The sequence below is a fragment of the Squalius cephalus genome (assembly GCF_949319135.1).
Source record: "Squalius cephalus genome assembly, chromosome: 3".
NCBI lineage: Eukaryota > Metazoa > Chordata > Actinopteri > Cypriniformes > Leuciscidae > Squalius > Squalius cephalus.
The window spans coordinates 8,770,009-8,780,991 of NC_137124.1; the positions used below are offsets into that span (position 1 = coordinate 8,770,009).

General features: G+C 37.5%; 1 protein-coding gene across 1 annotated transcript; it reads right to left on the bottom strand.

The window, feature by feature from the left end:
- Positions 1–274: 274 nt before the first annotated feature.
- On the bottom strand, positions 275–9,198 carry cldn7a (claudin 7a). Its single transcript, XM_079867294.1, has 4 exons — positions 8,718–9,198; positions 4,700–4,864; positions 2,897–2,981; positions 275–1,124 (listed from the first exon to the last, which is right to left on the bottom strand). The coding sequence occupies exons 1-4, from the start codon at positions 8,938–8,940 to the stop codon at positions 956–958; spliced, it is 642 nt and encodes a 213-aa protein (XP_079723420.1). The 5' UTR covers positions 8,941–9,198; the 3' UTR covers positions 275–955.
- Positions 9,199–10,983: the final 1,785 nt, after the last annotated feature.

The window sequence follows — 10,983 nt, forward strand, 5'->3', positions numbered from 1 at the left end:
TCAAAGCGTGTTTTTGAGACTAGTTTTAAGCAGAAAATACTCAGCAATGGTGTCGACTTATGAAATTACACATGATTTGTCTTAAATCATATTAAAAACACCACATAGACATATAAACAACATTAAAAGCTGGATTTTCAGCACAGGAGGACTTTAAATGTCAGAACTTTGCTGGCTCATATGATCTTTTCTTTGATTAAAATTTGCAAAAAGAGTGAAATCTTTTATTTCCAGGTTTACGTTATATTCAAAAAAATATGTGTAATGCAGATTCACACTGGGAATTTGATAAAGCAAACTTTATTGAAAATAAGCATGTAAAACAAATACATACAATCTAACTAACACTGACATTATCATGAAGCATTTATAAGTAACAGATATTCAGAAGGACTCATGGGTGGTTAAAATCAACACGATGTGGCATTAACACAAGTGATGAGTTAATGTGTTAAGCAAATAACATCAAAGCGATGTTCATGATCGTGCGCGACCATATGAAACACTGCGATTACATAAGAGTGCCTCATATGAGGATTAATAATGTTAGCATTTCAGCTGCTATAGGATAAATACTCCAAAAAACAAGCAGATCTTGAGAATGTCCCGACTCACTCCTGCTCAGTGTGTAGGCTATAGCGCTCCCTAGTGGACACTTGGGAAACGCCAACATTTATGACCCACCATCCAAGACATTTCCTCTTCTTTCACACAGAGAAAACAACCTAGTTGTTCACTTGATTGAAAGACTGAGGAGTCAACGCAGGCTGTGAGTATTTTTACTGGCGCTAGATTTCTTCAATCCTCCATTTCAAAAACTCCCAGAGAGCTTGCAAATATATTATCTTTTTTTTTTATTTGAACTTTTGGACAACTGATTGCCTTTTTTATTACGGGACATTATTGTAAACGGCTTTGTTTCTCAGTTTGAGCTGTAGAAGTGTCTCAGTGTTGCTCACACGTACTCTTTGTTGCTGCTGCTGCTGGCAGTGCGTGCACAGTTACTTTTGGGATATTTGGACACTTGTTTGCTCCGAGTGCAGGAGGCCGCTAACATGGCTCCACCGAGAACATCGAGAAACGACCCGCCCCAAGCAATGAAAATGGCTGCTCCAAACTCAAACCTAACGTTAAAAGAGAAAGAGAAAAGGCAAGCATTATGACAATGATAAATGATTTGAAATGTGGTGAACTGATCTAGATGATAGTTCGTGAATGTGAAGGAGAGCTGCACGTTTCTGGATGAACTGAGAATCACGATTCTTTTGTTTTAAAGGGCTGGTTGATTATGAATTCACTTTTCTAACTTTAGTTAGTGTGTAATGTTGCTGTTTGAGCATAAACAACATCTGCAAAGTCACGACGCTCAAAGTTCAAAGCAAAGGGAGATGTTTGCTTTTAAAGAAATTGCTTTTTAAGGACTACAACAAACGGCTGGTAGAGACTACACAAGCTTCCTCCCGGGTTAGTGACATCACTAACCCTAAAATTTACATAAACCCCGCCCCTGGGAACGCGATTTATTGATTATAATGATAGAATATGCTAATCAATGATTAGAAGATAGTTAACTCCACATCAGCTACATAAATTTAAACATAAACAAAAACGTTTTTGAAATTTTCAGGACACAAGCTGTTGAAGCTCCGCCCCCTGTGCCGGGAGCAGCGACTCATTTGCATTTAAAGGGACAGACACAAAAACGGTGCATTTTTGCTCACCCTCAAAAAGTGACAACTTTAACATGCTATATAAAAATATCTGTGGGGTATTTTGAACTAAAACTTCACACACACACTCTGGGGACATCAGAGACTTATTTTACATCTTGTGAAAAGAGCATTATACCACCCCTTTAAATAGAGATCATAATTCTGAATAAACAACTAATCAAAATAACATAATATACTAGAGGTTGTGTATATTACAGCAATGTTAATTGCTGCAGTCTAATTATAAAAGTATTTAATTCATTTGAAGTATTTTTTTTAATCGGTTTGAATGAATGAATCGCCCGTAAAGACTTCACTTTCTTTAGCAATCAGTGTCTATCTATATATCTATCTATTCTTCTTCCGAATTATCTATCTATCTATCTATCTATCTATCTATCTATCTATCTATCTATCTATCTATCTATCTATCTATCTATCTATCTATCTATCTATCTATCGAATTGTGTAAATTTTTATTTTTAGAAAGCACCTTTAGTCCAATTTTCGCATTTGTCAGAACAAAAACGGCATATGGTAAGAATGAAAACGTAAATTCACTATCTGACAGTAAGTGGCGCTTATGGAACAGCAGAAATATAGTGGGTTACCTGTGTAAACAAACTAGCGTTGCGCTTAAAAACTTAAAAGCTTAAAACACTACTTTTATGGGCATTATACTGCGATAATAAGTAATTGAAAAAGCAAACACAGTCAATTCCCTTTAGTGATACATGGGGTCTTTCACCGTTCTTTTTATAAGAGAACAAGAAGACGACGACAGAAGAAGACTACAAAAGACGACAGAACAATACGACATAAACAGAGAACATTCATATCAACATGTACTAATTTATCTGCACAAGTAGGCAATGACACACATTAATAGTATAAAGAAGTCAACTAATTTTTGGCACAAATGAAACCTCATATATATTTACTATATAACTGCATTCCCATCCCTGTTCCTGGATTCTCCCCAACAGACACTGCACATTTGGGATGTTTCCGTAATCCAATACACCAAATTCATCTCATAAACACTAGCAGAAGAGTTTCGAGACCTGAAATGGGTGTGTCGGATAAGGGAGACTTTCAGAATGTGTGTTTTTGGGTGTCCTCCAGGAACAGAGTTGGGACACTCTGCTCCACAAATTGTGCAAAGTAAAATTCCTTGCGCTCACTTGGTGTTGACTGGAGTGAAGGGGTTGTAGAAAGCTCGGATCACATTGTGGGCGAACCACGAGCAGGCGACCACTGCGCAGAGGGCTGGAGGAACAAAACACACAAAGTGTTTCAAAGAAGAGACAGAAGATCTTTCATATATCATCAAAGCAGTCGCTGCCCTGTTGTCTTTGATGTTCACTGACCCACAGACTGAGCCGAGACTGATGTTATATAAGAGATGTTTTACTGTAAACTTGCTTCAGTTAGTGTGAACAGTCTGTCTCAGTATTTTCACTCTCTCTCTCACACACACACACACACACACACACACACACACACACACACACACACACACACACACACACACACACACACACACACACACTAACCCTAAACCTAAACCTACCCATCACACACACACTCACTCACACACTAACCCGACCCCTAAACCTTCCCATCACACACACACACACACACACACACACACACACGCACTCACAAACACTAACCCGACCCCTAAACCTTCCCATCACACACACACACACACACACACACACACACACACACACACACACACACACACACACACACACACACACACAACTTAATGGTTTGTATACTGTACAAACTGTATATTCTATCTCCTTACACTAACCCTACCCCTAAACCTACCTATCACAGAAAACTTTCTGCATTTTTACATTTCCAAAAAAAAACCTCATTCTGTATGATTTATAAGCTTGTTTACCCATGGGGACCTCAATTTAGGTCCCCACTGTGACACGAGTCCCCATGAGTGTGTGCATTCAGGTTGAGGTCCCCACCAGGATAGAAAAACATGTACACACACACACACTAACCCGACCCCTAAACCTTCCCATCTCACACACACTAACCCGACCCCTAAACCTTCCCATCTCACACACACTAACCCGACCCCTAAACCTTCCCATCTCACACACACTAATCCGACCCCTAAACCTACCCATCACACACACAGACACACACACACACACACACACACACACACACACACACACACACACACACACTAAACCGACCCCTAAACCTTCCCATCACACACACACACACACACACACACACACACACACACACACACACACACAAACTTAATGGTTTGTATACTGTACAAACTGTATATTCTATCTCCTTACACTAACCCTACCCCTAAACCTACCTATCACAGAAAACTTTCTGCATTTTTACATTTCCAAAAAAAAACCTCATTCTGTATGATTTATAAGCTTGTTTACCCATGGGGACCTCAATTTAGGTCCCCACTGTGACACGAGTCCCCATGAGTGTGTGCATTCAGGTTGAGGTCCCCACCAGGATAGAAAAACATGTACACACACACACACTAACCCGACCCCTAAACCTTCCCATCTCACACACACTAACCCGACCCCTAAACCTTCCCATCTCACACACACTAACCCGACCCCTAAACCTTCCCATCTCACACACACTAATCCGACCCCTAAACCTACCCATCACACACACAGACACACACACACACACACACACACACACACACACACACACACACACACACTAAACCGACCCCTAAACCTTCCCATCACACACACACACACACACTCACAAACACTAACCAGACCCCTAAACCTTCCCATCACACACACACACAGACACACACACACACACACACACACACACACACACACACACACACACACACACACACACACACACACACACAAACACTAACCCTACCCATCACACACACACACACACACACACACACACACACACACACACACACACACACACTCACTCACCTCCCACTAGCAGTATGATGCCTCCCGTCACGGCCGTTCGAGACTTGCGAACTTTATCATCCGCTCCACAGGTGGTGCACTTCATGCCCATGCAGGCGACGCCGAGACCGCTGATGGACACGATGATGCCCACTATCATCAGCGCGCGGGTCGCTTGCAGATCGCCTGCAGGACACACACACACACACACGGTGACACACTGCACTCCAGACTTAACAACTGTCAGACATGCAAATGGACAAACCACCAGGAAATACCTGACAAATACATCCGTTTAATATTACATTCTTTTATTATTTATAATATTAAATATAACAAAAGTTGACCAAACCACTAGGAAAGAGCTGTTAAATAAATCAGTTTATTATAAATAATAATAGTAGCTTAAATACATTTTACTTTACTAAATGATTACTTAGTAAATATTATAAATAATAAATGACCATAATAACATTTATTTAATACATAAATTATAAAAAAAATTATTATTATACTAATAATATAATATTACATTATTGTTATTTATAATTAAAATTGCCCAATACGACCAAAAAATAGCTGTTAAATAATTCAGTTTAATAATAATATTAATAATAATGACAATAATAGCTTAATAAATGTTAGCTTAGTATATTATTACTTGGTAAATATTATAAAAAATAATGACAATAATAACATAACAATAACAATAAATGATCAAATTACTTAATATTAAATTATTATTATTTATAGTATTAAATATACCAAAAATTGGCCAAACCATAATAATAATAATAATACTAATAATGACAATAATAACTTAAATACATTTTACTTTAGTAAATTATTACTTTGTAAATGTTATAAATAATAATAATAATGACAATAATAACTTAATATTATACAATAAATTCCATAATTAAATCCTTAATATTAAATTATTATTTATAATATTAAATATAACAAACCAACAGGAAATGTAAGTTGTATATATTTTAATATTATATATTTTATATTATAGTATTAAATTAAAACAAATTTAATTAAAATTCTTGCTAGGCAGTTGCTAAAGTGATAGGGTCTGTGGAAAATAAAAATATAGTAAAATAATAAAATAATGATAATTAGATTAAAATAAATGAGTGAAGCAATATAAAAATGTGATTAAAATACAAATCTATTAAATTAAATTTAAATAAATAAATTAAAAATGTATTCATATAAATTAATTTAAATTAGCTTAAAATTAAATAAACCAAAAGTAAATAATACATATAATACATTAGTGAGTAGAACAAAATATATAATAATGTAACTGAAACTAATTTTAGATGTATAATATTATTTTTTAATGTGTATAAATTGGTGGTTTCTAAAAGACAGATGCCTCATCAGTTTTCGGAGAGGTGTCCTGTCCTTCACACGGAGATGATCATATTTGGGGTTCGTGCAGTGACATCTAAAAGACTGAAAACCCCTGACTTGGGCAATTCAGCTGAAAGAGTGAACAAGAACCAGTCTGTGCCAGTGCATTCCTGTACATGTGCACACACACAACCAACCGAGAGAGAGAGAGAGAGAGAGAGGAGGTGTGTGAGAGGCAGGGGTGCAAGCTGTAGTGAAGCGGAAGAATTATTCCTCTCCTTTATTCATTAAAACACAATAATGCGTCTCCTGCCAGGCACAGAACACAGTGAGCTGTGGAATTCAGAGGGTCACTCTTCATCCCCCTGTTTTCTCTCTTGCTCCTCCCTCCATCCTAACTCAACCTGCTGTCAGGTGCAGTTTCGGCTGGTTTCGACTGGAAGTGTCCCGCAGTTTTCTCAGAAATGACCCCTGAGGTTCTGCACAGAGCCCTAAATACATCAGCTCAAGGGGCGAATCGCAAGAGCTAAATCACATTTTTGAACAGTCGACGTTAATCCGGAGAGTGTTTCTGCACACTGGAACGTGAGGTTGTGGTTTTCCCATCCCAGTCCTCGGGGAATACATGCAGGGAATGGAGAATGTTTCTGGAACAGCCCATAAACTGAAACACTCAAGTGAATTAATAAACTCATAATTCATTACTGCTAGTTCGGTGTGGAAATGAAAAAATACTTTGGCTGCAATAGGAACAATGAGTTACAGACTCACTCTAAAAACATCTTGGGTTATTTTTTTCCTGGGTTGAGCCTTTTGGGTTATTTTTTCAGTATTTGGGTAGTTTTTATGTTACCCAGCTCCTGGGCCAGACATAACAACCCAGTGTGTAGGTAGTTTTCTCGTGTTACCCAGATCTCGGGTCAGACATAACAACCCATGATTGAGTTATTTATCGCGGGCTTTTAGCGACCTCTTCAGGAGAGAGCAGTGCACCTCCGTCAAAATACAGGTGTGTGTGTACATTTTATTACATAAATTCGTTATTGTGCTGTATATCGTTTAATTTTATGCAAAGCAACATACAGGGTGTTACAGCGCGATGTGAATCACTTAAACGAGTGTCGCGTCGCTTTTTTTCTCTTGATGGAAACGCCTGCCTTGCATAAACTTTTATGATTTTATTCAGAAAGATACAGAATATAAATACATATGATGTTAAAATATGTTCTCAGATCTGTACATTGTTTGTTTATGGACCGGCTATGGAGTAAGTCGCTGCATATTTCGGCAACTTGTGAAACGGCGGTCGACGGGCGGAAGTTAAAAGTTCCCGATTACACTTGAATTAGCCTACTTCATTTTAAAATAATTAAAAATGTCTAATATTTGTTAAACAAGCTTAAATGTTGGCAATATGTATTAAAATTGATATTTAAGTTAATCTGACATTAATTCATGTATGAAGTTTAAAAAAAAGCAACAACAAAAAAGCTAGTAGGCTATTATAGTAAAAAATAATTAACAATGCTGGGTTAAACAACCCAATTTTCTGGGTAAAATTAACCCAACATGTGTTCTGTCCTATATTTACCCAGCCCTTAGGTTAAAAACAACCCAAATTGGGTTGTTTTTTTAACCCAGTGTTTTTTAGAGTGCTGCTTTCACCATGGCTACTCGCCCACTGACGAGGCCAGCATCCATTAATCAAGCGCTGGCTGGGAATGACACCAGTGTTTATTTGAGTGTGTGTGTGAAGAGTTGGAGACTGGCTTGATATGCCAGAGAATTCCAATAAACACCTACTGTATAGATTTACAGTAAATAAAAGGACAGGCCTCTTGATCAGTATATAATAATAATAATAATAATAATATTTATTTATATAGCGCCTTTCCATTAATCAAGGACCCTTATATACAGGCTATAATGAATCCCATGTGTGATATATTTTGATCACTGGAAATATCTACACTTATATTGATATTCACTTTCAATCACCTGGCTGATTGATTTACATGTGGATCTACAGCACATTATAAGTAACATACAAAACAGATATACTATAAATAGGTAACATTAATCAACATCCTCATTTGCTCACCCTCAAGTTGTTCCAAACCTGTATGAGTTTCTTTCTTCTGCCGAACACAAAAGAAGATATTTTGAAGAAAATGGGTAACCAAACAGTTGATGGACCCCATTGACTTCCATAATACGGGGGAAAATACTATGGAAGTCAATGGGGTCCATCAAATGTCTAGTTACAGACATTCTTCAAAATATCTTCTTAAGAAATTTTAAAAAGGAAATTCTAAAGAAATTTATAAACATTTTTTTTTGATGAACCATCCTTTTTAGGGGGAATCAATGTGTATAAAAATATATGATAAACCTTTTTGCAACTTATGATTTACATTAACTTACTTGAACTCATCAAAATAATTTAAGCAAGTTCAACTCGATTTTTTAAGTGTAAATGACTTGTACTGTCAAATTGAGCATAATAAAAAATGTATGGCAGCCACTTAACGTACAATTTTAAGTTGAAACAGATGGAATATTTCTCTTTTTTGTTTTTACAGTGCGTGTGAGAGTCACGCGACATACGGGCGGACGGACAGAAAGATAGATAGATGCAAAGAAAAAAAAACTAGAATAACATGGTTTAACTCACTGTCTAACTGTAGAACGGAGTCGTATATTTTGCACTGAAGCTGTCCGGTGCTCTGAAACGCGCAGGACATCCACAGCCCCTGGTAAGTGGCGACCGCCGTGATGATGCTGTCCCCCACATACGCGGACATCTTCCACTGCGGCAGGACGGTGCCCACGATCAGCCCAATGATGCCCACCAGAGACAGACCAAACCCCAGCAACTGAACGCCCGAGTTTGCCATAGTTTTCACTTCAATGGCAAGCTGAGCAACAGTTAGTAACACACTCGACTGACTCGGATAATCCTGTCTCCTGTCCCGCACCTGTAACTCTCTGAGGAACCTCTCCGAGTAAACTCAAACTGATGAGGGAAAACAAGGCTACTCAACTCTCCAAGACGAAAACTAGCAGTCACTAACTCACTCAGCCAGGGGTGTTTGTTTATACCTCGACAGAGAGATGTCAACTAAGTGTTGCGTAAAATACTGATGACGAAGTGTAATCTCGAGGGGGAATGAGGGGGTGACGGGCGCGCGCGCGATGCCCGTGCCTGTCGTGACGTCACGTCACACAGAATCACTCGCATCACTGAAGGTTTAAAGCTTTGTTACTCTTCTCTACACATTTCGGGTTTGTTTTCTCTATAACATATTCTCCAATCAAGAGAAGTGTCTCTAATAAGCCCGTTTCCGTCATATAGGAAAGTCATAATTATGACATAAAAAAGTCACATATGACATAAAAAGCAAAAGTTGTGAGAAAATACATCAAAATCGTGAAATAAAAATTCGAAGTTATGGTATCCCAGACAGCAACATACTGTCGGATCCGGGCACATTTGGTACATTCAATGTGTACCAGATGTGGGCCGGATCTGGGCTGACATTTATGCTGTCTGGGATAAAAAGTCAATTATAGCCTAATTTACCGAAACAAGTTTTTTTTTTTTTTTTTACATGGCGGAAATATACCTTTCTCAACAGCAACATATTTGACTTTTACCAGGAAGTGCAGGAATGAAAGCGAGGCTGTGAAAGCTGATTTCATCAAAAATATCTTAATCTGTGTTCCGAAGATGAACGGTTTTATGGGTTTGGAACAACATGAGGGTGAGTAATTAATGACAGAATTTATTTTTTTTGGGTGAACTATCCCTTTAAAACAACAATAACAATTATTATTTTATTATTATTATTATAGCAATAGATATTTATTATAGCAATAGATATTTTAGCTAAATATAGGCTACATGTATTAATATTATTACTGTTTTAAATTACATTGATAAATTCCAGAAACCTTTCTTTTTTTCACCTATTGGTGCCTATAAAAAAGCTTCACATCTAGGCCTAATATTTAAAGTCCCCCTGTAGTCAATAATTGTATCCCTTAAAACTCATCTTTGATCAGTAAAATGACGTACTGTATTTAAAGTTTTTTCCTTGAAAAAAATTTCTTCATGCATTAAAATATCTTGAATGTAACTCTACACAATTACCTCTTTTAGTATAGGTGGCCGCGATTCTATGAATATGCAAATGAGCCCCGCCTCCACTCACTCACTCAGCTCAGAGATCCACTCGTTGACGATCACACGTTGATCTGATTGGTTACAAGGTACTTTGTGACGTCAGAAACACCAGCGATTTCAAAGCGTGTTTTTGAGGCTGTCTTTGGTTCACTGCAGTTTTAAGGAGAAAATACTCAGCAATGGTGTCGACTTATGAATTTGCACATGGTTTGTCTTAAAGCGTATTAAAAACACCACATAGACATATAAACAACATTAAAAGCTTGGTTTTCACCACAGGGGGGCTTTAATACACTTGCTATTGCCTAATCAGTCTCTGAACCCCCAACTTAGATCTGTAAAGTCCCTTTCATGAGGCACGTTTGTCACGTCTAAACACTTCATCAGGTGACCTCTGCACTTCCAGTGAAAGGCCTGGAACACTGTCAACTATTGTGTGCAGGACAAAGTTGGCGTCAATGTTACAATATTCTCACCAAAGTAAAGAGGAAATACCTTTAACCAGAGAGAAAATAGGGCTGAAGCAATAATGCTGTTGGAAGAGGAAATGGTTTTCACTTAAGAAAATGTCGGTGTAACACCCTGACATATATGAAGTTTTGCGTTTGATGGTTGTGTGAAGGTTTCTAAAGGTAACTATAAGACTTAAGTAGGGCTATGCAACGATTAATCACATCAAAAACAAAAGTTTGTGTTTCCATAATATATGTGTGTGTAGTGTATAATTATTCATACACACTGTATATATATATAA

Coding starts and splice junctions, on each gene's coding strand:
- cldn7a (XM_079867294.1), bottom strand. CDS start 8,940: ATGGCAAACTCGGGCGTTCAGTTGCTGGGGTTTGGTCTGTCTCTGGTG. Junction 4,865..8,717: donor CTCCGTTCTACAGTTAGACA/GTGAGTTAAACC, acceptor TGTGTCCTGCAG/GCGATCTGCAAGCGACCCGC. Junction 2,982..4,699: donor CATCATACTGCTAGTGGGAG/GTGAGTGAGTGT, acceptor TTGTTCCTCCAG/CCCTCTGCGCAGTGGTCGCC.